This window comes from Staurois parvus, unplaced genomic scaffold (genome assembly GCF_062004578.1).
Source record: "Staurois parvus isolate SC_StPar_1 unplaced genomic scaffold, SC_StPar_1.0 ptg000503l, whole genome shotgun sequence".
Lineage (NCBI taxonomy): Eukaryota > Metazoa > Chordata > Amphibia > Anura > Ranidae > Staurois > Staurois parvus.
The window spans coordinates 2,065,571-2,093,343 of NW_028318299.1; the positions used below are offsets into that span (position 1 = coordinate 2,065,571).

At 42.6% G+C, this 27,773-nt stretch overlaps 1 protein-coding gene across 1 annotated transcript; it reads left to right on the forward strand.

Annotated features, from left to right (window-relative positions):
* Window positions 1-6,610: 6,610 nt before the first annotated feature.
* Window positions 6,611-27,521, forward strand: LOC149451991 (kinesin-like protein KIF13A). The gene is made up of 7 exons (XM_089689940.1): window positions 6,611-6,817; window positions 11,375-13,471; window positions 15,678-15,922; window positions 17,871-18,080; window positions 23,038-23,069; window positions 25,808-26,087; window positions 26,785-27,521. The coding sequence occupies exons 2-7, from the start codon at window positions 11,394-11,396 to the stop codon at window positions 27,033-27,035; spliced, it is 3,096 nt and encodes a 1,031-aa protein (XP_089546066.1). The 5' UTR covers window positions 6,611-6,817; window positions 11,375-11,393; the 3' UTR covers window positions 27,036-27,521.
* The last annotated feature ends 252 nt before the right edge of the window (window positions 27,522-27,773 follow it).

Consider the following 27,773-nt stretch of genomic DNA (forward strand, 5'->3'; position numbering starts at 1 on the left):
CTTGAGGAAAAATTGCCACACCACCGAGTAGGAAACTTTGCCCCCGCTACTCTTCACTGGCTGACTGCTACTTCCTCCGTGCGCACCGGCACCACTACTGGCCGTGGTGGTAGGCTGCAGTGGAGCTGGTGCTCTACTCCGTGGACGTTTGGCTCCACTGACACTGATGCGACCCTGCTGCTGTCTCCTGTGCAACCCACCGACTGTTTTGCTCGCTGCCAAGCTGCCACCCTCTTCTCCTGATGATGCGGAAGAAATTGCCTGATGATGACGAGGCTGCCAAGTGCGATCAACCTCCTCATCATCAAGTAGGGTCTCCGCCTCACTACTAGCCCCCTCGGCTGCGTCTGGGTCAGGAGACAGACCTGTCTCTAGACCGGCTACCGAGCCACTCTCCTCGCCAGTACTTGTTCGCTTGGCTGCTGAAAAGGCCGATGTCTCCCCCCGTTCCTGACCGCCCTCTGTTAGCTCTTCCTCACTGTACAGTGGGGCTGAGCCCACAGCATGCGATACTTCGCTTGGTGAGGGAACAGCAAAGGACAGGGGCAGGTAGAGGACACGTGATTTCAGTGGGCTTGCTCCCGGGCCATGCCAACTAACGGTTGTGTCTGACGTACCCACCGACCGTTGGCTGTAGGTGTCAGAGGTGACCTGGGAAGAGGAAGACGACCGAGCCAACCAATCAATGACGGCAGGGTTGTCGGTGGAGACACGACCGCTGGATGACACCGGGAGCACTGGCCTCTGGCTGCGAATACTGCTGCCTCGACCCCTTCCTCTGCTGCCACGTCTGCTCGCTCCTAAAACATTGCCTCCTCTGCCACTCCTCTGCATGTTGTCTGACATACTATTTAATTCAACGATTAGGTGTCCCTGAGTAACAATTCTCTGGCACTCAGTAACAATTCTGTCTGTCCCTGAGTATGAATTCTGTGGCCCTGAGTAACAATTCTGTGTCTGTGCGAGTAACAATTCTGTGTCTGTGCGAGTAACAATTCTGTGTCTGTGCAAGTAACAATTTTGTGTCTGTGCGAGTAACAATTCTCTGGCACTCAGTAACAATTCTGTCTGTCCCTGAGTAACAATTCTCTGGCACTCAGTAACAATTCTGTCTGTCCCTGAGTAACAATTCTCTGGCACTCAGTAACAATTCTGTCTGTCCCTGAGTATGAATTCTGTGGCCCTGAGTAACAATTCTGTGTCTGTGCGAGTAACAATTCTGTGTCTGTGCAAGTAACAATTTTGTGTCCGTGCGAGTAACAATTCTCTGGCACTCAGTAACAATTCTGTCTGTCCCTGAGTAACAATTCTCTGGCACTCAGTAACAATTCTGTCTGTCCCTGAGTATGAATTCTGTGGCCCTGAGTAACAATTCTGTGTCTGTGCGAGTAACAATTCTGTGTCTGTGCAAGTAACAATTTTGTGTCTGTGCGAGTAACAATTCTCTGGCACTCAGTAACAATTCTGTCTGTCCCTGAGTAACAATTCTCTGGCACTCAGTAACAATTCTGTCTGTCCCTGAGTAACAATTCTCTGGCACTCAGTAACAATTCTGTCTGTCCCTGAGTAACAATTCTCTGGCACTCAGTAACAATTCTGTGTCTGTGCGAGTAACAATTCTGTGTCTGTGCAAGTAACAATTTTGTGTCTGTGCGAGTAACAATTCTCTGGCACTCAGTAACAATTCTGTCTGTCCCTGAGTAACAATTCTCTGGCACTCAGTAACAATTCTGTCTGTCCCTGAGTAACAATTCTCTGGCACCCAGTAACAATTCTGTGTCTGTGCGAGTAACAATTCTGTGTCTGTGCAAGTAACAATTTTGTGTCTGTGCGAGTAACAATTCTCTGGCACTCAGTAACAATTCTGTCTGTCCCTGAGTAACAATTCTCTGGCACTCAGTAACAATTCTGTCTGTCCCTGAGTAACAATTCTCTGGCACTCAGTAACAATTCTGTCTGTCCCTGAGTATGAATTCTGTGGCCCTGAGTAACAATTCTGTGTCTGTGCGAGTAACAATTCTGTGTCTGTGCAAGTAACAATTTTGTGTCTGTGCGAGTAACAATTCTCTGGCACTCAGTAACAATTCTGTCTGTCCCTGAGTAACAATTCTCTGGCACTCAGTAACAATTCTGTCTGTCCCTGAGTAACAATTCTCTGGCACTCAGTAACAATTCTGTCTGTCCCTGAGTAACAATTCTCTGGCACTCAGTAACAATTCTGTCTGTCCCTGAGTATGAATTCTGTGGCCCTGAGTAACAATTCTGTCTGTGCGAGTAACAATTCTGTGTCTGTGCAAGTAACAATTTTGTGTCTGTGCGAGTAACAATTCTCTGGCACTCAGTAACAATTCTGTCTGTCCCTGAGTAACAATTCTCTGGCACTCAGTAACAATTCTGTCTGTCCCTGAGTAACAATTCTCTGGCACTCAGTAACAATTCTGTCTGTCCCTGAGTAACAATTCTCTGGCACTCAGTAACAATTCTGTCTGTCCCTGAGTATGAATTCTGTGGCCCTGAGTAACAATTCTGTGTCTGTGCGAGTAACAATTCTGTGTCTGTGCAAGTAACAATTTTGTGTCTGTGCGAGTAACAATTCTCTGGCACTCAGTAACAATTCTGTCTGTCCCTGAGTAACAATTCTCTGGCACTCAGTAACAATTCTGTCTGTCCCTGAGTAACAATTCTCTGGCACTCAGTAACAATTCTGTCTGTCCCTGAGTATGAATTCTGTGGCCCTGAGTAACAATTCTGTGTCTGTGCGAGTAACAATTCTGTGTCTGTGCAAGTAACAATTTTGTGTCTGTGCGAGTAACAATTCTCTGGCACTCAGTAACAATTCTGTCTGTCCCTGAGTAACAATTCTCTGGCACTCAGTAACAATTCTGTCTGTCCCTGAGTAACAATTCTCTGGCACTCAGTAACAATTCTGTCTGTCCCTGAGTAACAATTCTCTGGCACTCAGTAACAATTCTGTCTGTCCCTGAGTATGAATTCTGTGGCCCTGAGTAACAATTCTGTCTGTGCGAGTAACAATTCTGTGTCTGTGCAAGTAACAATTTTGTGTCTGTGCGAGTAACAATTCTCTGGCACTCAGTAACAATTCTGTCTGTCCCTGAGTAACAATTCTCTGGCACTCAGTAACAATTCTGTCTGTCCCTGAGTAACAATTCTCTGGCACTCAGTAACAATTCTGTCTGTCCCTGAGTAACAATTCTCTGGCACTCAGTAACAATTCTGTCTGTCCCTGAGTAACAATTCTGTCTGTCCCTGAGAATGAATTCTGTGGCCCTGAGTAAGAATTCTCTGGCACTCAGTAACAATTCTGTCTGTCCCTGAGTAACAATTCTCTGGCACTCAGTAACAATTCTGTCTGTCCCTGAGTAAAAATTCTGTGGCCCTAATAACGTTTCTGTGGCCCTAAGTAACAATTCTCTGGCACTGAGTGAAAATTCTGTCTGTCCCTGAGTATGAATTCTGTGGCCCTAACTAGCGTTTCTTTGTCCCTAAATAACGATTCTGTGGCCCTCATTAACAAGTCTGTGTCCCTGAGTAATGGTTCTCTGTCCCTAAGTAACTTCTCTCTGTCCCCAATTCTCGTTTCTGTGGCCCTAACTCTGTCCCTGTCCCTAGTACAGAGCGGTCTGCCTCTGTTCAATGACTGCAGGCAAATGAAGATTTCCAAAATGGCCGCTATATATACCTCGACCATTACACAGTGCTGGCTGGCTGGCTGCTGATTGGCTGATGCGATCACATGTCGTTGAGGAATGCATTATGGGGCAGCGCGCCTTGTCTGCGCGCCTTCCCCGACATCCCCGCTCCGTCGCCGCACATGTCAGCCGCCATTTTCGGAAAAATTTCGATTCGCGCGTCCGAATTAGGCTGTTTTTCGGATTCGGCACGAATCGAAATTTTTCCGATATTCGACTCGAATTCCACTTCGGATACTTCGATTCGCTCATCTCTAATGTTCTCTATTAAATATACTATTTTTTTCCAGAATATTTGAATCTTTGGACATTCCCACCAAATATGATAAACTGTCCCCACTTCCCCACACTCTCGCCAACACCACTGTGATTTCTCCTCACTTATCTTACCCTCCACACTCGGAACAATGTGAACAAACAATATAATTTTATGGTTATTGTAAGTGTTGGTGTTACAGGAAGGGTTAATGTTAGGAATAAAGAACAGATTACACTGTTCAACAGGTAAAAAGTTTTGGGCATAAAATTAGCTAATATTACATAATTTTGGGGTGCTGAAAACGAAAATGACCCTAAAAAATGTTGATTGGCTCTAGTTTCTATGATATATTCACCCATCTAATGACGTAAGCCATTCAAAATTATGATGCAACTTCAGCTGCATATTGCGCAATTGATACTGGTGACCAATAGAAAATGTCATGTATACTGAGATGATGCAATATTAGCCTTTAATTGCATCACTTCACTGCATAAAAGCTGCAGTATCTGTAGCTGATTGGAGTTCGTCTTTACATTTCGTTTTATGCTTATATAGGCTACTCAGTAATGCCTCCAACTTGTGTGAATAAAGCAGATAATTTCTGCTATATCTGCGGTGAAATAACTTTTATCTCACAAAAAAGGAGGATAACAGGAATGATTAAGAAAGCCTACAACTTGTATTTTGGCTGCAAGATAGGAGACCAGGACAAGAGCTGGGCACCACATATATGCTGCAATTCTTGTGGGACGGCACTGGAGCAATGGTTGAATGGAAAAAAGGCATCTATGCCTTTTGCTGTGCCAATGATTTGCAGAGAGCCAACAGATCATGTTAGTAATTGTTACTTTTGTATGGTGCCTCCAATTGTAAAAGGGCTAAATAAGAAGAAAAAGTTATCTGTGCACTATCTAAATATTCCATCGGCAATACGTCCAGTTCCTCATGGAGAGGGGCTACCAATTCCTAAAGCACCAGAATCCTTTGTGGTTGAGTCAAGTGAGGAAGAACCTGAAGCGTGTAGTCACGTGCAGTTGTAAGAGATAGCCCTTTCCTCGAATACAAGAGAAAAGCCAAGAGAAGCAAAACCGACACAAACTGAAGACAAAACTAGTGAGAATCCGAAGTATTAAAATGATTCAACTTAGCTTATGGCTATAATTTTTCTTGGTAATCCTATGCAATATATTATGCCATTTAGGCTTTGTTATGTAGTCAATATCACTTGCTTTATATTTGTGGAAAGACATCTATCTATATAATTATTGTGCATTATGTAGTCATTACGCCTATAGTAGAAAACTTTCCGTTTACAGAAAAACTAGAGCCAATTGACAAATTACATTGTTATATTTGAACTCAGACTGTGAAATTCATTAAGAAATGGATCCTTTTGTTTCCAAAACTGGCAAAAAATAAAAATTTGTTGAACAGTGTTATTATTATTATTATTATACAGGATTTCTATAACACCAACAGTTTGCTCAGCGCTTTACAATAGGGGTCAATACAGCAACAATACAATTAAATACAAGAGGGTGAAGAAGGCTCTGTTCCTGGGAGCTTACAACCTAAGAGGGGGGGGGGGCTGGCATAAAATAAAGGTAATAACTGTGGAAGATGAATTGATGGGAGAAATAGAAGATTCAATTATTAGTTGAAGACGGGATAGGCTTCCCTGAAGAGATACGGTAGGTTTTCAGGGATCGCCTAAAAGTGGAGAGTAGGAGACAGTCGGACAGATTGGGGTAGAGAGTTCCAGAGGAAGGGTGAGGCTCTGGAGAAGTCCTGAAGATGAGCACGAGAGGAGGAGACAAGGGAGCTTGAGATCAGGAGGTCGTGAGAGGAGCAGAGAGGACAGTTCGGGTGATATTTGGAGACAAGATTGGAGTTGTAAATGGCTTTATACATTCTTGTTAATGTTTTTTGTTTTTATTCGTTGGGCAAGGGGAAGCCAGCGGAGGGATTGTCAGAGAGGGATGGCAGACATGGAAGGGTTGGTAAGGTGGATGAGTCTGGCAGCAGCATTCATGATAGACTGAAGAGGGGATAGCCTGCGATGAGGTCGGCCAATGAAGAGGGAGTTACAATAGTCAAGGTGAGAGATAACCAGGGAGTGAATACGTTGCTTAGTGGTTTCAATGGTTAAAAAGGGGCATATTTTCGAAGGTGAAGTCTACAAGCTTTGGACAGCGATAGGATTTGGGCCTGAAAAGACAGGTCAGAGTTCAAGATTTCACTGTTAGGGTTTCAAGGAGGGTTGGTATAAGGGCTGCAGCACTAAAGCTAATGTATCTGAAAAACTGGATTTTGGGAGGACAACAAACGTTTTTTTTTAAGTATTAAAAAAGCTTTCAATACATTAAAAAGGTGGATCTGTAGAACACAAACATGCCTGATATCCAAACCTAGGGAAACAAATGACAAGGCCGGACCAGTACAGCAAATTTCTAAACATTCACTAACTTCTAGTGATAACAAAACTGAAACAGCTGCCACTTCTAAGCAACCAGGAGAGCAAACAATGCAGTCGGACGGGAATCAGGTCACACCTTCTGGGAATTCCAGAACAAAGCTCTGAGTGACACAGCAGGTGATAAATACATAAGGGAGTTGTTTATTGCAGACAACACGGAAGTGGAAGACGTGCAGAATACGAACATCCCAATCTGTTCTGTTGGATCTTCACCTCCTCTACACACAGGAATACATGATGGGACAACCTAAACTTCACCAATGAGAAGAGAGCGTGGGAAGATCACGCCACAAGAACAGCAAGATAACAATATCAACGTCAAGGGAACTTACCACACAGGAGTGACAATACAAACAACACAGCTTAGTGGTGAGAGCATTATTTTCTATTAAAGGCTATTGATGGGCCCAACACCCCCCTGTTCGGTTCACAGTCAAACATTCAAAAGTTGGACCGTGAACTTCAAACAGGGACAGTTCACTAAGGGGTGTCCTACTGCACCTGAGTATGTGGTGAGATACGGCTCAGTTGCTAACATACCACATGAGTTATATTATTAAGTCATGTAGTATTTTAGTAGTGAAATATTCCTTCATGTTTCAGCTGTCAGTAGGGTTTCCTTCTGACAACTGAATGTAAAAAGAATTGATGGCATTTCTAGACAAAAAAAAAAAAACTCACGGGGTCCCACCCCATCCATAGCAAGCCCTTCGGGTGTCATTTGGATTTTGAGGGGAACCCCCCAAGCCAAAATTTAAAAAAATGGTGTGAGGGACCCCCCAAAATCCATACCAGACCCTTATCCGAGTATGCAGTCAGGAAAGGGGGGGGGGGCGAGCGAGTGCCTCCCCCCTCCTGAACCATACCAGGCCAAATATCCTCAACATGGAAGGGTGCTTTGGCGAAGGGGGGCTCCCCCTCCAAAGCACCTTGTCCCCATGTTGACTACTGCAACTCCCTCCTCACCGGCCTACCCCGGTGCAGGCTCTCCCTGCTTCAGACCATCCTGAACTCAGCTGCCAGACTCATCCACCTCACCAACCACTTTACCTCTGCCACCCCCCTCTGCCTCTCCCTCCACTGGCTCCCGATTGCCCAACGCATCAAATTCAAACTACTCACTCTGACCTACAAAGCCGTTCACAACACTGCCCCTAACTACCTCACCAACCTGATTCCCAGGTACCACCCTACCCGTACCCTTTGCTCCTCTCAGGACCTCCTTCTATCTTGCTCTCTGGTCTCCTCCTCCCACGCACGACTGCAAGACTTCTCCAGGTCCTCCCCTGTCCTCTGGAACTCACTACCCCAATCCATCAGACTGTCACCTTCCCTCCTCACCTTCAGGCGCTCCCTGAAAACCCCCTCTTCAGGGAAGCCTACCCCACCCTGACCTAACAGCCATTCTCCTTCATTCCTCCTACCACTCCATCCCCCACAGCCACTTCCTCCTGTACCACTACCCCCTCCCTCCTAGATTGTAAGCTCGAAAGAGTAGGGACCTCTAACCCCTTGTGTGCTGTTTGTTGTTGCTGTACTGTTTCATGTATTGTCCCCCCCCCCTCTATTGTACAGCGCTGAGCAAACCCTTTGGCGCTATATAAACTCGATGTAATAATAATAATAATAATGTTGATGTTGTGGTGGACTGCAGGCAGGGGGCTTATTGGAATTTGGAAGCCCCCTATGTGAATGAGTATGGGGTACATGGCATCGCTACTCATTCACTAAAAAAAGTGTAGTATAAAAAATGGCAGGAGACAGTCTTTGGCAAGTCTTTTATTAACCACTTCAAGTCCGGACACTTGTACCCCCTTCCTGTCCAGGCCAATTTTCAGCTTTCAGAGCTGTCACACTTTGAATTGCGCAGTCATGCAACACTGCACCCATATGACATTTTTAGCATTTTTTTGAGACAGATAAAACTTTATTTTGGTGGTATTTATTCACCACTGGGATTTTTTTTTTTTTGCTATATAAATGAAAAAGTCAAACATTTTGAAAAAAAGTGTTTTTCTTATAACATTTTGCAAATAAATAATCTTTCTTCATAAATCTTGGCCAAAATGTATTCAGCTATCTTTTAGTAAAACAAAAATAACCCAGATTAGTTTCTAACCAAAATGTATAATTTTTTTTACATTTTTATTTTTTTTTATAGTATTATTTTTGTTTTTTTAACACACTGTCACCCTAGCAGTACAATGTCACCATGGTGACACTGTACTACTTGTGGGGGGTTATGAAGATTTTTTTTTTTACACTGATTGCTTTTACACCCATAAAGGCTGTAAAAGCAATCATTTCATAGATGTGACATTGTATATGCTTTACCCCTCTTCCTTGTGTGTGAACCTGCTGTTGTGTGGTTCCCTTCTGTCTTGTTTCCAGAACAGAAAGCGAGGAGCGCCTCCAATAGGTTTGAGTATTGTTTGACGAACTTCAAAGAATACTGAAACCAAACCTCATTGAAATCAATGAGAGACAAATATGTCCAATTAAGAATGTTAACAGTGCATCAAAAATATCATGGCATGGGGTGGGGTGGTGGGCACTGCCCTGGGGTTCATGTACCAAAAAAAAATCCATTTGGGCAGGAGCAATGATGTACAGACAGTGTACAAGGGTCTGCTGTGTAGTTTTAGTAAAATTAACAGACTTGCACTTCACCGGAACGATACTATGCCTCATATCCTCAGCATGGGCGGGTACCTTGCCAGGGGACAAGAGTCTCTTCCCCACAACCCTGGCAACTGGTTTTGGGGGTCTTCAGGTGGGTGGATTATGAGAGGCTTGCAGTCGTCTTTAATAATAAGGGGGCCTCAGATAGCATCCACCTGTAAGTACCCCTACTGAATCACAATAAAAAAAAAGATGTAGCCTACAAATAAAGACACCAAAATATTTGACAAGTCCTTTATTAAAACATAACCCCCACAAAACAGTCCCTCATTGTAAATGTTTCATCCCGATGCTTGCCGACCAGCACACACAACCGATCCCGACAGTACATTGAGCCTCATTATAGGATCCCAGGCTATCAACAGCTATAAAAGAAGGGGTAGAGATATTTCGGCATTGCCCAAATATTATCAGTGCCCACATTTGGGCAGTGATGTCTCTGCTATCCCCTCCCCTTTGCTTACTCAGCCAGGGAAGTCTGTCCATATAAAGCAATATGCCGTGGCGTTAGCAGTTCCTAGGGATTGTGACAGTGTGGCAATCTGTCACCCAGGATTCTCAACAAGGCAGGTTGAGGGGCTCCAGGCTAAGTGTTTGATACAGAGAAAAGTGGCTTTTCACTTTCCTCCTTTGTTTGTAAGGTCTGTTTTGGGATCTGGAGCCTGGAGATTTCAAAGAGATCTGGGAGGGATGAAATCTCCAATCCTGGGGCCAGGTGTTGGAATAGGCCAGGAGACTGATTGCACAGGTGTGTGCAAGCCTTTAGATAGAATCAGGATCAGGGTTCTGGGCTCCACCCCGGCAGATAGGAGTCAGGAGGGCTCCACCCCGGCAGGCAGCAGGTCACTGCCTTGGAGTCAGGTGGGCTCCACCAAGGAGAGGTGGAAGCCAAAAGCGGCAAGGAGCTGCTTGGTAGTAGCTGTGTGCTAGTGGCCAGCTGTGTGCGAGAGCCATAATTCTTGAAGAAGTCTGCAGGAGACAGATGGTAAAGCGGTATAGCTGAAAGAGCCAGAGGGCTGAATTTTGTTTGATGGTGGATACCCCTGCGTGGGAAGCTTTATGTTATGAGACATTTGTTTAAATAAAATTGGGCAAAAAGGCCCTTAAAGAAGCGAGTCGCTGTGTGCGTTAAATGAAAAGCTCTACCACTTTGAAGTGAGTTCCCATAGGATGTAGAGGTTGCAAGCACCCACTTCTTCCTTAGGAAATAGTTACAGCAGGAAGTTGTCATATATGGAAGTAGTAGAAATACCACTTTTATATATGATGCTCTGCTTCCACTGAATGGGGGCAAAACAGGAGCAAAGGTTAGGGCATTCATTCATATGCCTGAAAAGCCAAAGTTCTGTCCAAACCTAGGTTTAGACTGAATCATTAGTTGATCACTACTGAAGAAATATCTCCCAATGTAGACACAGTAATAAAGAGGCTATAACCCCTCCTTCTGCTATTAAAGTCTTCAGTCCTGCACCTTGGGGGGTCATGTATTACTTATTTTTCATAGGTATCTATTTTCAGGTGTATTCAGATGGCAACAACCCCCAGGGGGACGGGGCAATTCTTGATGCTCTGTGCTATAAAAGTGGGTTGAATGGAGCTGGGTGTCCTTAAACTCAGAAGAAAGACCAGTGCTGGATCATGGAATGTTGAGTTTGTGGAGAGCAGCATTAGAAAGGGGCATCTGGGATGCTAATCAATACCCAGGTCACTGGAAAATTCAGTTTTCTTATTGCTTGGCAGACATTTTGTTCATGCTTCCTCATACTGTATGTTAGCAGAGTTGTCTTCAATCTGTGGCCTGGGGGGCTGAATGTGGCTCTCTGCATGCCGTTATCTGGCCTTTGGGGTACTATTCCATCAACTGCAACCAACAATGGAGTACCATTTCCCCTACTGACACCATCAACAGGGCACTATTCTTTTCATTCATATTAACAATGGGGCACTATGCCTCCAATTATAACCAATGATGTGGCACTGATGCTGGAGCATTTTATACTCCCATTGGCCACACTTTGGCCCCCCAAAAGCCTAAAGGACAGTAAACTGGCCCTTTGCTTAGAAAGTTTGGAGACCCCTGTGTTTGATATCATGAATCTATTTACTAACATTATTATAACAGAGGGACACATATGCCATATTTCATCAAGTTCAAATAACACGTACACCATTAACATACTTTGGGTGAGCCAGCAGATTAATATTATAAGGAGACTCAACTTTTCTTATATTTTCTTTCTACAGATTATCTAAAACAGGGAAAATGAATCAGAGCAAAGTGAAAGTGGCTGTGAGGGTGCGTCCTCTGAATCAGAGGGAGGAAGCACTAAGCTCAGAGTGTATTGTTCGGGTCAGTGAAAACCAAATTACTCTTCTTCCACCCATATCCTGCAAGGAAAAAGACAGAAAAGAACCTCATATCTTCACATTTGACAATTGTTTCTGGACAGAAGATAGGCATAACACTGGGCAGGAGGATGTTTTTGAACATCTCGGAGATGGAGTTCTTGAGAACATATGGCTTGGGTACAACCTGTGTATCTTTGCCTATGGCCAAACAGGATCAGGAAAAACATTTTCAATGATGGGGACAGATGACCAGCCTGGTATTGTGCCAAGAATCTGCTCTGCTTTATTTAAAAAAGAGTCCAGTGACTTGGAAACCATCAGGATTGAGGCCTCCTATTTTGAGATATATAATGAGGAGGTGAGAGATCTTCTAAAGTCAGCAAAAAAACAAAAGAAACTTAGAGTCCGAGAAGACAAACTACTCGGCCCATATGTCGAGGAGTTATCTTGTCATGCTGTTCGAACTTATGGGGAGATTAAATTGCTGTTGGACCAGGGCAATAAACAGAGGGCCATTGCAGAAACCAAGATGAATGAACAGAGCAGTCGTTCTCATTGCATACTAACACTGACTGTTACACAAACATGTAATGGTCGCACGACTGGAGCCTTCAGGGAGTTGGTGAGTAAGGTCAGCCTGGTAGATCTGGCAGGAAGTGAAAGGTCCTACAAATCTGGAGCCCAAGGCAGTCAGCTTAAGGAGAGTTGTAATATCAACAAATCCCTCTCAACTCTTGGTCTAGTCATAAATTCATTGGCTGAAATTTCAGAAAATAAAAGGAAGAGTCAATACGTGAATTATAGAGACTCTGTACTCACCTGGCTACTAAAGAACAATCTTGGAGGAAACAGCAAGACGATTATGTTGGCCACGGTCAGTCCTGCAGCAGATAATTATCAGGAAACGCTCTCTACCCTAAGATATGCAGACAGCGCCAAACGAATAGTCAACCAACCTGTGGTGAATGAGGATGTGAAATCCAAAGCCATAGAGGAGCTACAGGAGGAAATAAAAAGACTCAGAGAGGAGCTGACAACAAGAGATAAAGTGAAGGAGGCAGAAGTACAGGAACTAAAGTCACAGTTGGAAGAAAAAGAAAATCTTCTTAGAGATTTGGAAACCTCGTGGGAAGAAAAGCTGAAAAGAACCGAGGTTGCTACAGAGGAATGGCAAAATAATTTAGAGAATATGGGAGTCATTCTTAATAAACAGGATGTCATATTTAGTAATCAATGCTACCTTATTCAATCAGGTAAACAATTAATTATTCATAATATAAATTATATCACCAAGATTGGCTCTGGACCTTCTCAGGACATACAGATTTCTGATGCTGAGTGTGAACATTGTGTGATCAGGAAGACAGAAGAAGGAGAGGTTTTTTTAATACCAGTTGACAACTCAAATATCTATGTTAATGACTGCTTGTCTCAAACATTGACCCAGTTGTGGCATGAAGATAAAATACAGTTAGGAGCAAATGTATTTATTTTACATCTTCCCAACGGACCAAAGCCAGAACATCTGAAGACAAATGTTTCCACTGAAGCTGAAGATCAAACTAATCAACCGAATACAGAAAATGACGTGTCATCCATATTATCCACAAGAGAGGGTTGGAATAGTAGTATGACTGAGGATGAGAAATCCAGGACTGACTCAGCAATGTCTGAAAATCGCAAATCAACTGAAGGCTTCACACAAACCATTGCAGCTTTCGATGATGACTTTAACTCTTCTAAAAACAAACAAATATCTGATATCTTCACCGAAATCTCTAAAAAGTCAAACAGACCCCATAACAATGCTAATACCGCTGGAAATACCCAATCAGAATACTTGGAGAGAGATGCAGGCACACAAGCACAAGACTCCATGATTCCATGTGCACCACAGTATGGAGAGGCCAGTTTTCAAACTTCTAACATTTTACAAGGCAGCAATTATTTTCAGAACACTCCAGATCTGGAATATAATGCTACTTTACCAAGGTATTTTATTTTTTACAGATATTATTTTTTTAATTTCAGGACACATATATTAGTAAATTACAGGAAATATACAGTATACCACAGACAAGCACCACTTCCCTCCTTTTGGGGCTCATGGACATCTTGCATACATGAAATGTCCTTTAATTTTGGGTATCTGGCACAAATACCATTAAAAATTGTTACTAAACCATCCAGTAACTTGGTCTTTGTTGCTGGGTATAGTACATGTTGCAACCTTTTCTTAAACTTTAATATTGTAATGGTTCTATTGTGATGCAATGCTATCTGACAAAGTACAAAAACAAGATAAAAACACATGAATTTATGGGTAGAAAAATGTAAACTAGTGCTGAAACTTTTGTCATAGTAGCCAGCCTGGGGGTCGATGGCAATAGGGACCCATTCTTTCTTGCCAAAGCAAGATGCTAACTTGATTTTTTTTGTTATACTAAGAACTAACAAGTTGATGAATAATTCAGACACAGCCAGTAGAACAACAATGATAGGGTAGGAGCCTCTCATCAGCTGTAGCCTCTGTTCTCATTGGTTAAGCTGTGACTTGCTATGGAGATGCTGGAGATACTGGCTCTCCATACTCTGTTTCTGATTCTGAGTTGGACTCTGATAAAATAGAAGTTTTGGAATAAAAAAAAACAGAAACAAATAACAATCATACTCCCCTAGATGGCTGCAGCATCTATCCAAGCTGCAGATGTCCTCCACCACCTTTAAGACCAAGAACAGACCAAGTGATCAGAGACCGCTGATCACTCAGTTCTCAGTCTTCACCGGCTCTCTGCTCCTCCAGTGCTAACTGGAGCGCCAAGCTGTGGAGGGGGTGGGAGAGACTGGATCAGGCTCTCAGCAGCATGCTGAGAGGCTGAGTCAGCTGCCAATCAAGTATCTCAACAATATGGTCAGGATCTTTCCAGAGCCTGGACTGAATCTGTGACATCAGCCAACAGCAGGCTTTAGCCCCCTGGTGGCTAAAAACAGGTCACAAAACTGCAGAACTAAATGCATTCCTGTGACCCAAAAGAGCTTTGGCCATACTTCTCCTTTCAGTAACCTGTTGTACCACTCACCTCCAACGTAGCAGAGGCATTGACACTAACTTTCAAAGTAATGTAGGTATCTATAGTGACCACCAATATACTGTAATGTTGGTATTAACACTGACCCACCAATGTGACAGGGGTGTTCACCAATGTAATGGGCACAAGGACAATGATCACTAAGGTAATGTTCTTTGACATGTTATAGTGTAGTCAGCTTTTTTTTAATCAAATTAAATCAAATTGGAGAATGAGCTTGTGTGGCAAAATTATGATTCATTATATGATTCATTATATGACCAAAATGTAAAATACTATTCAATAATTACTATAATGTGTGTAGTTTATATAAAGCTGCTCAATCATGAGAGATCCCTTAATGACAATGCAATTGAAGATCATTCCGTCATTGATGAAAATAATGGATTGCCAACTCATTAACTGTTTTCAGTGACCAGCACACTGTGGCCTGCAAGTGTACCCTCTCAGGGGCTCTGTCTACATGGAGTTGGTATGTTCCCTATGTTCCCTTTGTGTTTATATACATTTTCTTCAGGTACCGTGGCTTGCATCCACCAAAACCAAAAATACTGAGATTGGTTTACTCAGATTGGTTAGCTTCTACGCAATTTGGTCCTAGCCTATGAGTTCCAAAGGAGCAATCCCTTGTGAGCTCTCCTAAAGAGAGTGGATTTGTGTACTTTGTACGTTACTACATAACATGTTAGCAATATTTAATTATGGAACAGGAACTAATGTATTATAAATAAATGGTCAAATGTTTTTCAACAATTCTCCGCACTTGATAATGTGCACCTTTAATTCTCAGGGATGCTCATTTTTATTACTGATAAGACTAGTCCTTCTTCTGCGATATTATCTCTAGTTATGTTCACATTTGTTCCATATTTGGACCAGCCTTACACTAGTCTCTCATGGGAAGATTGGGTGGCTTGGGAAGAGTTGATCAGCCTTTGCATGATTCTCTGGTCACCCAGAATTCAGATAACCCATTCAGTGAATGTCAGTCATCCTACCATTACAGGTCTGTATGGGGGTGTCAATAATAACAGCTTTCATGATAGTAGGTTTGCTTTATGTTCCTTTAAATATCTCAGTTACTACCTCTTCCTCTCTCTATGTTTCAGTAATGGTAGAAGAAGGGACAGTCATGGGATCTTCTGCTGGGACAAAGATATACGATGGCTGACAAATGTCCTTCCAAGGACCTCCATCTCAGCTGCTTCTATCTGCTTTATTTCACATCCTTCTGGAGATTACTGGAAATATGAAGTTCAGAAATTCTCTCCCATCATTCTCTGTCACTCATTCACTACACGGTCCGAGTGGACTCAGGTGGAGGAATTTCTTAGACATTGTACAGACACATGTGGTAAGTGATTTACAGGATGAAATACTTATATTTTATTTAACAACACTATAGAGGAATTCCAGGTATGGATAATTTGACATAGTTCCATTGGTCCAGTGTGGATTTATGTAACTATGTATTTACCTAAAAGTGGTTGTAAACCCAGTGTTGGGCAAATGCTGAATACTGTCTTCCATAAATACCTTTGTGTGCTCTGTGATCACCTCTTTGTAAAATGTATCTGTCACTCCATTTTTGAGATGTAGCCCTCCAAAGTTGTTCCTTTCTGTGGACATGGCGGCAGTCCAGAGCTTGGGCAGCATAGAAGTGATGTCCCCGTGCTCTTCCCCCTGCTCATCCCTGGCATAGTGGCGCACAATGTGGGAGTGGTGCCCATGCCCCCTGAGGAGTCCTATCCAATAAGACACATGGATCTGCACCACCTGACTTCCTCCCCTTCCATAACACTGAGGCACAGAGCTGCCAATTCATGTGCAGTAGGAGGTGGAGGTGGAGAGAGAGATATCTGTGCATGACTGCACAGAAGACACAGACATTTCTCATGCTAGTGCATGAGATGTATTATGTAGGCTGTCAATCAAAGAAGAGGGAGCGTAGCAATACCATTTTATGGCCTCTGATGGTTTTGTTCAATGAGGGACAAAGAGAAAAATAGCAGAAGAGTGCCAGGTCCTTCTAGGCAGACTGGGGGTGTATACATTGTCCTGCTGTGCAGATTATGGTAATGTGATTATCTAAATTTATATTTTTGGAGTTTACAACCATTGTGGGATCTCCATGGCAGCTGGAAATAATTGTAGTAGACACTGCTTAGAGGTCCCATGTCAAGTGGCTGCCCTGCTGCATTCTCAACACAGGTGGTCATCCCTTCTGAGGGGATCCCACATGTAGGCAGGTGCAGTCTATATTCTTCACTGCAGGTGGTTCTTGACCGCAGCGGCAGTGAAATCTTTGTTTAGACATTCTGATCCATTCTTTTCCCCACTCTATATAAAATTAAAAAAAGGTCTGGGGATTTAATACCCAAATCTTGATGATGGAGAACAAACCCAAAATCACTTAGTCAGAGTTCTACGCTTTTTGCGCGTGTGTTCAGGCGATGGACCTCTTATCCCTTATGAATAATTTTTGGATACTTAAAACAACTCTTCATTGCTTTCTACAATAGAAGTAGTGCCTTCAGATCAGTGTAACCTCAGTAATACCGTGGGAACTGGACCCACCCCATGCTGCTTCGACCATTAGTGCTCACATAGGCACTAAATGCAATGAGTGTGGTAAGCTGAAGGGTGCAATATAGGTCCAGGGCCATGGTCTGTTTCTATAATTGCATTTTCTGATTTGAGGCAAAGGGTAATCATAATTATAATAATAATAGTGATCTAAAAGTAAAAAGATAAATGGTCATAGTAGCCTGCTTATTTTTGGTGTTGTCATCCAACAAGAACAATGAAAGTATTTTCAAATACATTCATGTATATCAGGGGTGTCAAACATAATTTCACAGTAGCCATCATCAGCATGACAGCTGCCCTCAAAGGGCTGGGTGTATCTGTAAGACTAGATGTCCAGAGCACCCCACTCCCCCTTACATCAGATGTCAAGAGCCCCCCCCCCCCCATCAGAAGTCAAGAGTTCTACGCCCTCCTTTACATCACAGTGCACCCCCTTTACCTTGTGCTGCTCCCAGGAAGAAGCTGGGGGTAGAGCTGAAAGTGCAGTGTCTGGAGCAGGACCAGAGAAGGACTGGGACCAGCTGCTAGAGTCTGATGAATGCTGAGGCCAAGAGAGGCAGAGGAAATCAAAGAATTTCACCAAAATCTTCAGATTTTTTTCATCCATGTTTTGAGGAAACATAAACTTTCAATTTCTCTCATCCCTAGATATAGAAATGCATCATTTTGTTTTAGCCAAAAGTAATTCTCCTTAAAGTATTTCACATGTCCAGGTAAACGTGTAATTGTTATCATGGCGGATGTGATGGACAGTGTTGAGCAGACAGTGAGAGAAGATTGGAGAGAATGGAAATTCTCTGTCTGTGACCTCATTACCCTGACACGGAAAGAAATAGACTCAGTCAGTGCATACGGATCACCTGTACGGAGAACAATGACTGAGAAGATTGAATCTCTGAAAGAAATTCTACAAACATCTACAGGTAAATGCAAAAAAATTTACTGCATCTAGCATTTGCCTATCTATAGAATTCAGACATCTGTGAATATCTATTACATGTTCATGTAGAATTATAGTCAAGATTGAAGAAGAAGAAAAAAAAGTGTATATATATACAGTCATGGCCGAAATTGTTGGCACCCTTGATATTTCTCCAGGAAATCATGTATTTCTCACGAAACGTATTGCATTAACACATGTTTTGCTATACACATGTTTATTCCCTTTGTGTGTATTGGGACAAAACAAAAAAAGGGAGGAAAGAAAGCAAATTCGACATAATGTCACACAAACCTCCAAAAATGGGCTGGACAAAAGTATTGGCACCCTTTCACAACTGCGGATAAATAAGAATGTTACAAGCATGTGATGCTCCTGTAAACTCACCTGGGGCAAGTAACAGGTGTGGGCAATATAGAAATCACACCTGAAAGCAGATAAAAAGGAGAGACGTTCACTTAACCTTTGCATTGTGTGTCTGTCTGTGCCACACTAAGCATGGACAACAGAAAGAGGAGACGAGAACCGTCTGAGGACCTGAGAACCAAAATTGTGGCAAAATATCAACAATCTCAAGGTTACAAGTCCATCTCCAGAGAACTAGATTTGCCTTTGTCCACAGTGCGCAACATTATCAAGAAGTTTGCAACCCATGGCACTGTAGCTAATCTCCCTGGTCGTGGACGGATGAGGAAAATTGATGAAAGATTGCAACGCAGAATAGTCCGGATGGTGGATAAGCAGCCCCAAACATGTTCCAAAGACATTCAAGCTGTCCTGCAGGCTCAGGGAGCATCAGTGTCAGCGCGAACTATCCGTCGACATTTAAATGAAATGAAACGCTATGGCAGGAGACCCAGGAGGACCCCACTGCTGACACAGAGACATAAAAAAGCAAGACTACAGTTTGCCAAAATGTACTTGAGTAAGCCAAAAGCCTTCTGGGAAAACGTCTTGTGGACAGATGAGACCAAGATAGAGCTTTTCGGTAAAGCACATCATTCTACTGTTTACCGAAAACGGAATGAGGCCTACAAAGAACAAAACACAGTACCTACGGTAAAATATGGTGGAGGTTCAATGATGTTTTGGGGTTGTTTTGCTGCCTCTGGCACTGGGTGCCTTGACTGTGTGCAAGGCATCATGAAATCTGAGGATTACCAAAGGATTTTGGGTCGCACTGTAGGGCCCAGTGTCAGAAAGCTGGGTTTGCGTCCAAGATCCTGGGTCTTCCAGCAGGACAATGACCCCAAACATACGTCAAAAAGCACTCAGAAATGGATGGCAAAGAAGCGCTGGAGAGTTCTGAAGTGGCCAGCAATGAGCCCAGATCTAAATCCCATTGAACACCTGTGGAGAGATCTTAAAATTGCTGTTGGGAAAAGGTGTCCTTCCAATAAGAGAGACCTGGAGCTGTTTGCAAAGGAAGAGTGGTCCAAAATTCCGGGTGAGAGGTGTCAGAAGCTTATTGATGGTTATAGGAAGCGACTGATTTCAGTTATGTTTTCCAAAGGGTGTGCAACCAAATATTAAGTTAAGGGTGCCAATACTTTTGTCCAGCCCATTTTTGGGGTTTTGTGTGACATTATGTCATATTTGCTTTTCTGCCTCTGTTTTATATTTGTTCCAATACATACAAAGGGAATAAACATGTGTATAGCAAAACATGTGTTAATGCAATACCTTTTTTGTGTGAAATACTTGATTTTCAGGAAAAATATCAAGGGTGCCAACAATTTCGGCCATGACTGTATATATATATATATATATATATATATATAGAGAGAGAGAGAGAGAGAGAGAGAGAGAGAGACTGAAACTCCCTTTAACCACTTCCCGACCGGCCGTTGCATATAAACGGCTGGACGGTGGCGGTGCAGGGTCGGGTGGCCGCTTATAAACGGCCTCCCCGCACCCTGCTTGTGCGCGCTCCCTCTGGACACAGTGAAACATTGATCGTCGGACGGGACCTCTGTACGAGGTCCCGATCATGTGATCACTGATTGGCCAATCAGTGATCACATGCAAAGTAGTAAGCAAGATGTCACTTGTGACATCATTGCTTACTACGTGTGAAATCTGTGAATGATCACAGAGGTCACATGGTACAAGGCTATTCACAACAGCATTGTACCATGTGACAAGCTGTGACCAATCACAGCTCACTCAGTACTTCTCAATGAGTGCAAGAATGCACACAGAGAGAAAGAGAAATGATTGCTTTTACACCCTATATGGGTGTAAAAGCAATGTGTAAAAAAAAAAAAAAAATCTTCATCACCCCCCACAAGTAGTACAGTGTCACCATGGTGACACTGTACTGCTAGGGTGACAGTATGTAAAAAAAAAAAATAATAAAAAATAATAATTTAAAAAAATTAAATAAAAATGTAAAAAAAAAGTTTAAAAATTATAATTTTTGGTTATAAACTAATTTGGATTTTTTTTTTTTTACTAAAAAGATAACGGAATAAATTTTGGCAAAGATTTATGATGAAATATTATTTATTTGCAAACGTTTATAAAAAAAACACTTTTTTTCAAAATTTTTGGACTTTTTCATTTACATAGCAAAAAAAAAAAAATCCCAGCGGTGAATAAATACCACCAAAATAAAGCTTTATCTGTCTCAAGAAAATGGTAAAAAATTCATTTGGGTACAGTGTTGCATGACCGTGCAATTGTCATTCAAAGTGTGATAGCGCTGAAAGCTGAAAATTGCCCTGGTCAGGAAGGGGGTAAAAGTGTCTGGTCTGGAAGTAGTTAACATTGCTTTTCTACCAATTCCAAATTTACAGCAGTGTTGTCACCCTCACATCAGCTGTGTGTGCAATATCTATAGCATGGGCATTGCCATCATTTATAGGAAAGTATAACTTGCCACACCTAGCCCTCCTTGTTTCATTTAACCGAATGTCCTGGCTCTGCCCAACCAAATGCAGATCAAGGAATCTTGGGAGTTGTAGTATTTGTGTCCACAATGCACCATAATGACTTGCAAGTATTGGAGAGACCAGAGTCAGAAAAGCGTCTACAATGCAAAGGAAAGTTGTCTGCTTTAAATTTAACATATACAAAATCTATATTGCTTTGTTAATATAAAAAAGGTGTTAAAGAAGAAGTACAGCCACATGTTATCAGATTGCACTTCTTCAATGGATCACAAGAGTGCAATTCATTACGTATTCCCGGGAGCCATTTTCAGCTCACAGCGCACGTCGCAGAGCTGGTCCAGGCTGGGGAAAGATGCTGACCGTATGGTTGGGATACACCCAGGAGCCTGGACCGCCACCTGGCTCAGCCTCTCAGCAAACCTCTGAGAGCCTGAGCCAGCGGCTCCCACCTCCTCCATAGCCTGGAGCTCCAGTGAGCACTGGGGAAGGGGGTGGGGTGGGCAGAACAGAGAGCCGCTCAGAGCAGCAGGGAGAACAGAGTGGTCAGTAATGTCTGATCGCATGCTTCTCACCCTTAGAGCCAGCAGAGGACAGATGTAGCATCAGATTGATTCTGCATTCACCGAGGTGAGTATAATTTTAAAACAAAACATAATCCCATACGTCTCTTTTAACCTCCCTGGCGGTCTGATTATTTCCGATTTTTGGTGCTGAAAGTGGTACATTTTTTTGCATGGAAATATGTATCTTTTTTATTGTAGGCCTGTAATTTTTAGGAATAACTCACTGAAATCTGTCCGAACAAGAGTCTGATATCCGGATATGATAAAACTTGAAACACGAAATCATACATTTTAATTTAAAAAATAATCATAAAAATAATAATATAATAATAATAAATTTAATTCAATAATATAATCAAAACAAAAACACTGAAATGTGAAATAGAGCGCCAAGTTCGCCCATCGCTGAGCTCAGTCGCAGAATCGTTTTCAGTGTCTGATGAGGAATTTCCCCCACGAATCATTATCACTCAATTCTGCAAGTGGTTCTGATTTACTATCGCTGTTCTCTAGCCGCTCTAAAACCGCGTCTGACCTAAAGGGACGCTTTTTGGACGCCATGGACTTTTCTCAGTTTCCAGGCAGAAAGAACAGTCAAAATGCAGGCAGGGCGCCAGACAAAGCACTCGGGACACAATGTATGTGAAATGGTTTGAAACAGCAATGTTTTACTATGTAATATTCCTTTACAAAAAAATGAAATTTTTAAAAAAATTAAAATTTGCCGCCGGTTACGGACGCAGTACGTCCCGACGTCACAGGGACCGGAACACGGAAGCCGGATGTCGGGCATCGGCCGGAGGAGATGGCCGGGGACGCTGCGAGGGAGACATCGCGGGAGCGAAGGACAAGGTACGCGCTGCAGGGACTCCCTGAGCAACGCCGCATGGTAAGCCCGAGTGTAGCTCGGGGTTACCGCTTTTGGTACTGAAATTTTACCCCGAGCTACAGTCGGGAATACCGCCAGGGAGGTTAAGGTACTTCTACTACAAAGGACAGACAATGAGGCCATTTGTACCAGAATTTACTCTTCTGGAAGAACACTGGGCTGCACGTGGGCCCCCACAATCAGCTCATATCCAAGTTCTCTGCACAAAGATCTGTAGAACTCCTAAGTCCTCTAGTATAAAAGTCCACAAAAAACAAAACTTGGTGATAAAGTCCTGGAACTTCCCTGTGGCCAATGTTTCTCTTATAGGTTTCAAACCAAGAAATTATATAGTATTGATTAGAATTTTATATACAGTATCTATAAATCTCTTTATAAAAATAATTTAAGCTGCATGCTAGAATCTGTAGCAAATGCTGTAATTTGGGTGCTCTACAGCCTGCACTAACCAGGTGATGGGAAGGGGCAGCAATGCAGGAGAAGCCACTTCCTTGATTCTGTATGTTGAGGACCTCATTGTATTGTCTGTCTCTATGTGGTTTGGGTGTACCAGTCTGCTGTTAATGATTGTACTTTATTTTTTCTGCTTCACAGAGAGAAGTCCTGCACTGCTACCATTTCAAATGGTAAGAAATCATCTGTGGTCATTTGTCTGAGAGTGAGAGAGGAATTTAATTTTCTAGTTTGAGATAGAGCAGTGAAGGATTAGAACCTCTGCCAAGTTCTTATTACTGTTTGTGTACCTAGCTGCTTTCCCAGAGATTTCTTCTCAGGTGTTTTACTACTAACACTAAGACAAATATATTTGTGAAGGTTCTCATTGGTCCAGGTATTGAAGGAGTAGTTGGTCACATTTAACTTGACTTGTTCTGTAATGTTAAAGTTATTTCATATATAGCACTACCCCCTTGGGAGTTGCTGAAGTTTTGGGTCCCCCTATAGTCTTGCACAGCTAGGAAACACAAATGTTTCACAGACTTGCATTCCAGAGACAGTGAACAGTTTTATTAAGGGGGTTGAACTTGGATGGAGTAAGGGGTGCATGGGATGTCCAATGGAAATGGAAACTGAGGACAACTGCCTGCCATGTACAAGTCTTTACACAGAAAACTCTTCTTGGAGAGCTCTCCAGCCTCTTTTGGTGTACCACTCCAGACAAATCTTCTTCTTTACCCAGCTGTCTGGAGGAATCCCTGGGCAAGGGAATTCAGTGCCTGCCACTTTAAGATGAACAATCCTGGGTAAGGAGTTAGTCAGGTTTCCCATCAAAGTGCTCTTTTCCCCTTCAGCTGGCCTGGGGGGTGAAGGACTACTCACTCAGTCTTACTCCTGTGAGCTGGTTTAGGTAGGTGGCTGCCTTCAAGTCTTCTGGTGAGCTGGCTCCTTTCCTGGCTCCACAGGTAGTCCTCCCCCCAGGGACTGATGAGGCTGAGCTATTCTCTTGTCAAGGTCCCAGCCTGTAGGTAGGCTCCTCCCACTGGGCCCCCTCCCAGGCTCCCACATCTCTTTCTCTCACTCCATCTTCCACCTGAACTCTCCCCTTGCTGAACAGGCTCAGTCATACTTCAGGGCTGTCCTGACCACATGCCAAGCCTCCTTCCTGGGGATTGGTTGGGATCCCCTAAGTATGCAGATCAGCTCCTCCTCACCCCACCCGCTGCTTTCTAGAAACTTCTCAAGTCTCTAGAGCAGGGGGAGGTATCAAGGAACTGATCTGCAGAGCCTCTCAGCCCTGACCCAAATTTGACCCTGCTGACTATTCCCAGGCCACTGTTCAGCCTTTCTAACTAACAATTTGTAGCAAGCTCTCCCTGGCTGTTTAGAGGGGCACTACACATAGCATAGCTTCTCCAAGTCACTTCTTAAGTTCCAATTAATGGAAAATATATTTATATCTACACAGGTAGAACATTATTCCAATTTCCATGGAATGTGCAATGGCAGATGTTGATTTCCAAGAACAGGATGGGAGGTGTAAAAGTTGTAGAACCACCTTGTTCTGGTTACATCATCCTATGCTTGGTGCCGGAAGTCTGTATAGGTGTTCATTTTTTGATCAACATGGTGGATTGTTGTCAATTGACAGGGTAGAGATTTTAAAACCTCCATATGTGGAAGATGGTGTGAAAGGCATCCACTCCTGTTTAGGAACAGCTGTTACAGTATGACATAGATGTCCTTTTTCATACCGCATGTGGACTGTTGTCCTCTCTGTCCAAAATGTGCTTTGAGGACAGTGAAGTGCATACTTTTGACAGAGAGCCCCTGGATTGTGAGGAACATGAAAGAGGCCATCTACGTACTGAAAAAAAATAGCGATACCCCCTAAGGAAGCACTGTATTTCTGGTCCCCCTTTGCCTGCACAGCCATGCAACACGTATTTTCAGCTTGCATCCAAAGTCAATAACCAGTACTTGGGCTTGTTTTTATATTTTATTAGGGGGATATAAACTTGGATGGGTATAAGGGATTCTGGGTTGCCCAAACTGAGTTCAACAACGACTTGAGTGACAACTTCTCTATGTACAACTTGTAGCAAATATGGATCCTAGACTATACTCCCTCTAGAATAATGTCAGCCCTTAGTGGATCAGTAGTGAATATCTTATACGTTTTTAGGAGCTCTATGTCCCCTAGTGGAAATAACTAAGTTCCAACTGTATGCAGGAGCTCTATGTCCCCTTAGTAGAAACTGCCAGCGCACCTGGCTTCACCTGAGAATTCCCCAAGCAAGGGTTGAAGGATAACAGTATGATGTCCCTCTGACTCGCTAGCTTAATATTGCACTGGGCTGCAAACTCCCTTATAGGCTTTAGGGGGGTTGAAAGTGTAGAAACTTTGCAGCCCATTGTGGCTACACAGTCTTCTTAGCACAAACTCCAGGTCTCATGATCGACTTAGCTCTCCTTCCTCTCAACAAGCAACAAAACCCTGCTGGCCAGGCTCTTCAATATTAATAGTCACATCTTACCAATGTGGCAGGCCTCCTGCCTGGTGATAGGTCAAACTACCAATAATATGCAGATCCCTGTAGACTAGCTTCTAGACATTTCTGGAAAACTCCAGAACCAGGGAGAGGCAACGAGGCCTGATCTGCAGATCCCTCCAGCTTGACCTAAGCTTGAACCTCACAGACAAGCTCACTTCAGCTACTCTGTGAGCCAAACTAAATTTACCTAACTATGCACACTAGAGAGTGCTACAAAAACATACATGATTGGAGGTCCACTCTAAAATGTGTTTATAACTATTTTTTGTTCTAGTTTTGGATGGGGTAGGGAAGGGTTAGATCATTTTCTTAATACATACAGTATCTGTAGCATTCACATGTTAACATGCTTGCCATTTATTTCACATTTGCAGTTTCATGTGAGAAAAGTTGAGGTTGGGATATTCTCAAGATCAAGCGAGAGTGATTACTCCTGGTTGGCGGACCTGCTGAGATCTGTAGATTTCAGTGGTTGGGTTCAGAGTGTCATCCCGTGTTATATATCAAATAATGGATTCTGGAGGTTCAAACATGATGTGTCTCAGTGCACATTTGGTATTTTGTATCACACAAAGAAGTGGGGAAGAGTCAATGTCACCGATGTGACCGATTCTCTGTATGATGAGGAGCTGAAATATCTTCATGACAGACTTGGTAAGAGAAGATGTCATCATTGTATTATAGTGAGCTTGTTTTTCTGTGCTTAACATATTTTTGATGTTTTAGAAAATGTAATAGACATAATTAAATTAAAACCACAAGATACAGAATATCAATACATAACATATGTAAGGAGACTGGTAAAACCAAGATCATCAGTCTCGATCATGTGTGAGACATAACACAATACAATATTGATTCAAGGAGTGTTCCATAGCCCTTGGGGATAAGGATTTTATTTTACTGGTGAAGCAAATTGGATTACATTTTATCAATTGTTCTTGTCTTCCTCTGAGCCAGATGCAGGTTATGTTTTTGAAGATGTAGAATTTTTCTTTTTCTTGTCTTTTGGTTAAACTCAGTGATCTTATCTCAGCCTGTGATCATGCTTATGCCAGAATCAAAATATTGAATATTGAAAGCGTATGTAAACCCCAACAATGATCTTTTCTTATTTGCTCCCTTTAGGTCTGTTAAATATACAATCGAAAGCACTTTGTCATATCTTACATAAGTGTAATAAAACATTTGAGAAAGCTTGTCAACTAATACTTTCCTAAACTCTTATCAGTTATCATTGTTCCCTGATATCTCTGAAGACTACAAAACACCTTCCCCTATGTTATTGCAAAGAGAAGATACAGTACAGTGAGTGAGCGATGTTAACAAGACTGTTGGTTTGTGTTTACAGGAAAGGACAATGTGATTGTGGTGATTGACGATATGGATGAAGACAGTGATCTGGAGAAGAATAGGATCCTAATAAATCAGCGCAGTATCTTGGGGCTCGCCAGGGATCTATTCCTGTTTAATCACAATGAAAAAATGCCAATGTCTGATCTCCGGCACAAGTCAAATCTCCAGAGAAAGATGGCACATCTGGAATCTATATTGAAAGGCAAGATATATGAAGAGTGCTTTATGTCTAACTCTGTTTTGTAGAAAGATATTTAATTTACATAACAAAACTCCTTTTTTTAATCAAGGTGGTCTTTATAACTAAAGAAGTCCTTCTGAAGAATTAAGTTACAAACACCAGGAAAACAATGTGTACTGTGAGAGAAGAACAAAGGAAGGTGGTCCTCAATCCATCTGCTATAAAAGGAGTCACTGCCCACATCCAAGATGATCTTAAAATGCAGCAATATATTATACAGTGTTATGATATGGAGAAGATGACAAAATCAGAGTATTTCTATGTGACATATATATAGAATTGTGCTCCTGTACAAACCATTAGTAATACCTCATCTGGAATATGTAGTTCAGTTTTGGGTCAGTTCACAAAAGGAATGCCAGAGAACTGAAGAAAGTGCAGAGAAGGGCAACCAAACTGATAAGAGGCATGGGGGAGCTCAGCTATCAGGAAATACAGTATTAGAGGAACTGAATGTATTTTCCTCATTTAAGGGGGGATATGATCTCCATTTATAAATACATAAGGGAGATATGATCACCATGTATAATACATAAGGGGGATATGATCTCCGTGTATAAATACACAAGGGGGGATATGATCACCATGTAATACTGGTACATCCCTGGCCAATCCCAGAGAAGCATGCTCTCATTTCATACTGGATAGCTGTAGTATATTATGTGAGCACGCTGGGGTCTGGGTCTTTTCTGCCTAAAATTGTTCCAGCCTAGGGGAGGGCACGTTACCCTCCCAGGCAGCTG

Coding starts and splice junctions, on each gene's coding strand:
- LOC149451991 (XM_089689940.1), top strand. CDS start 11,394: ATGAATCAGAGCAAAGTGAAAGTGGCTGTGAGGGTGCGTCCTCTGAAT. Junction 18,081..23,037: donor AATTCTACAAACATCTACAG/GTAAATGCAAAA, acceptor TCTGCTTCACAG/AGAGAAGTCCTGCACTGCTA. Junction 26,088..26,784: donor ATATCTTCATGACAGACTTG/GTAAGAGAAGAT, acceptor TTGTGTTTACAG/GAAAGGACAATGTGATTGTG.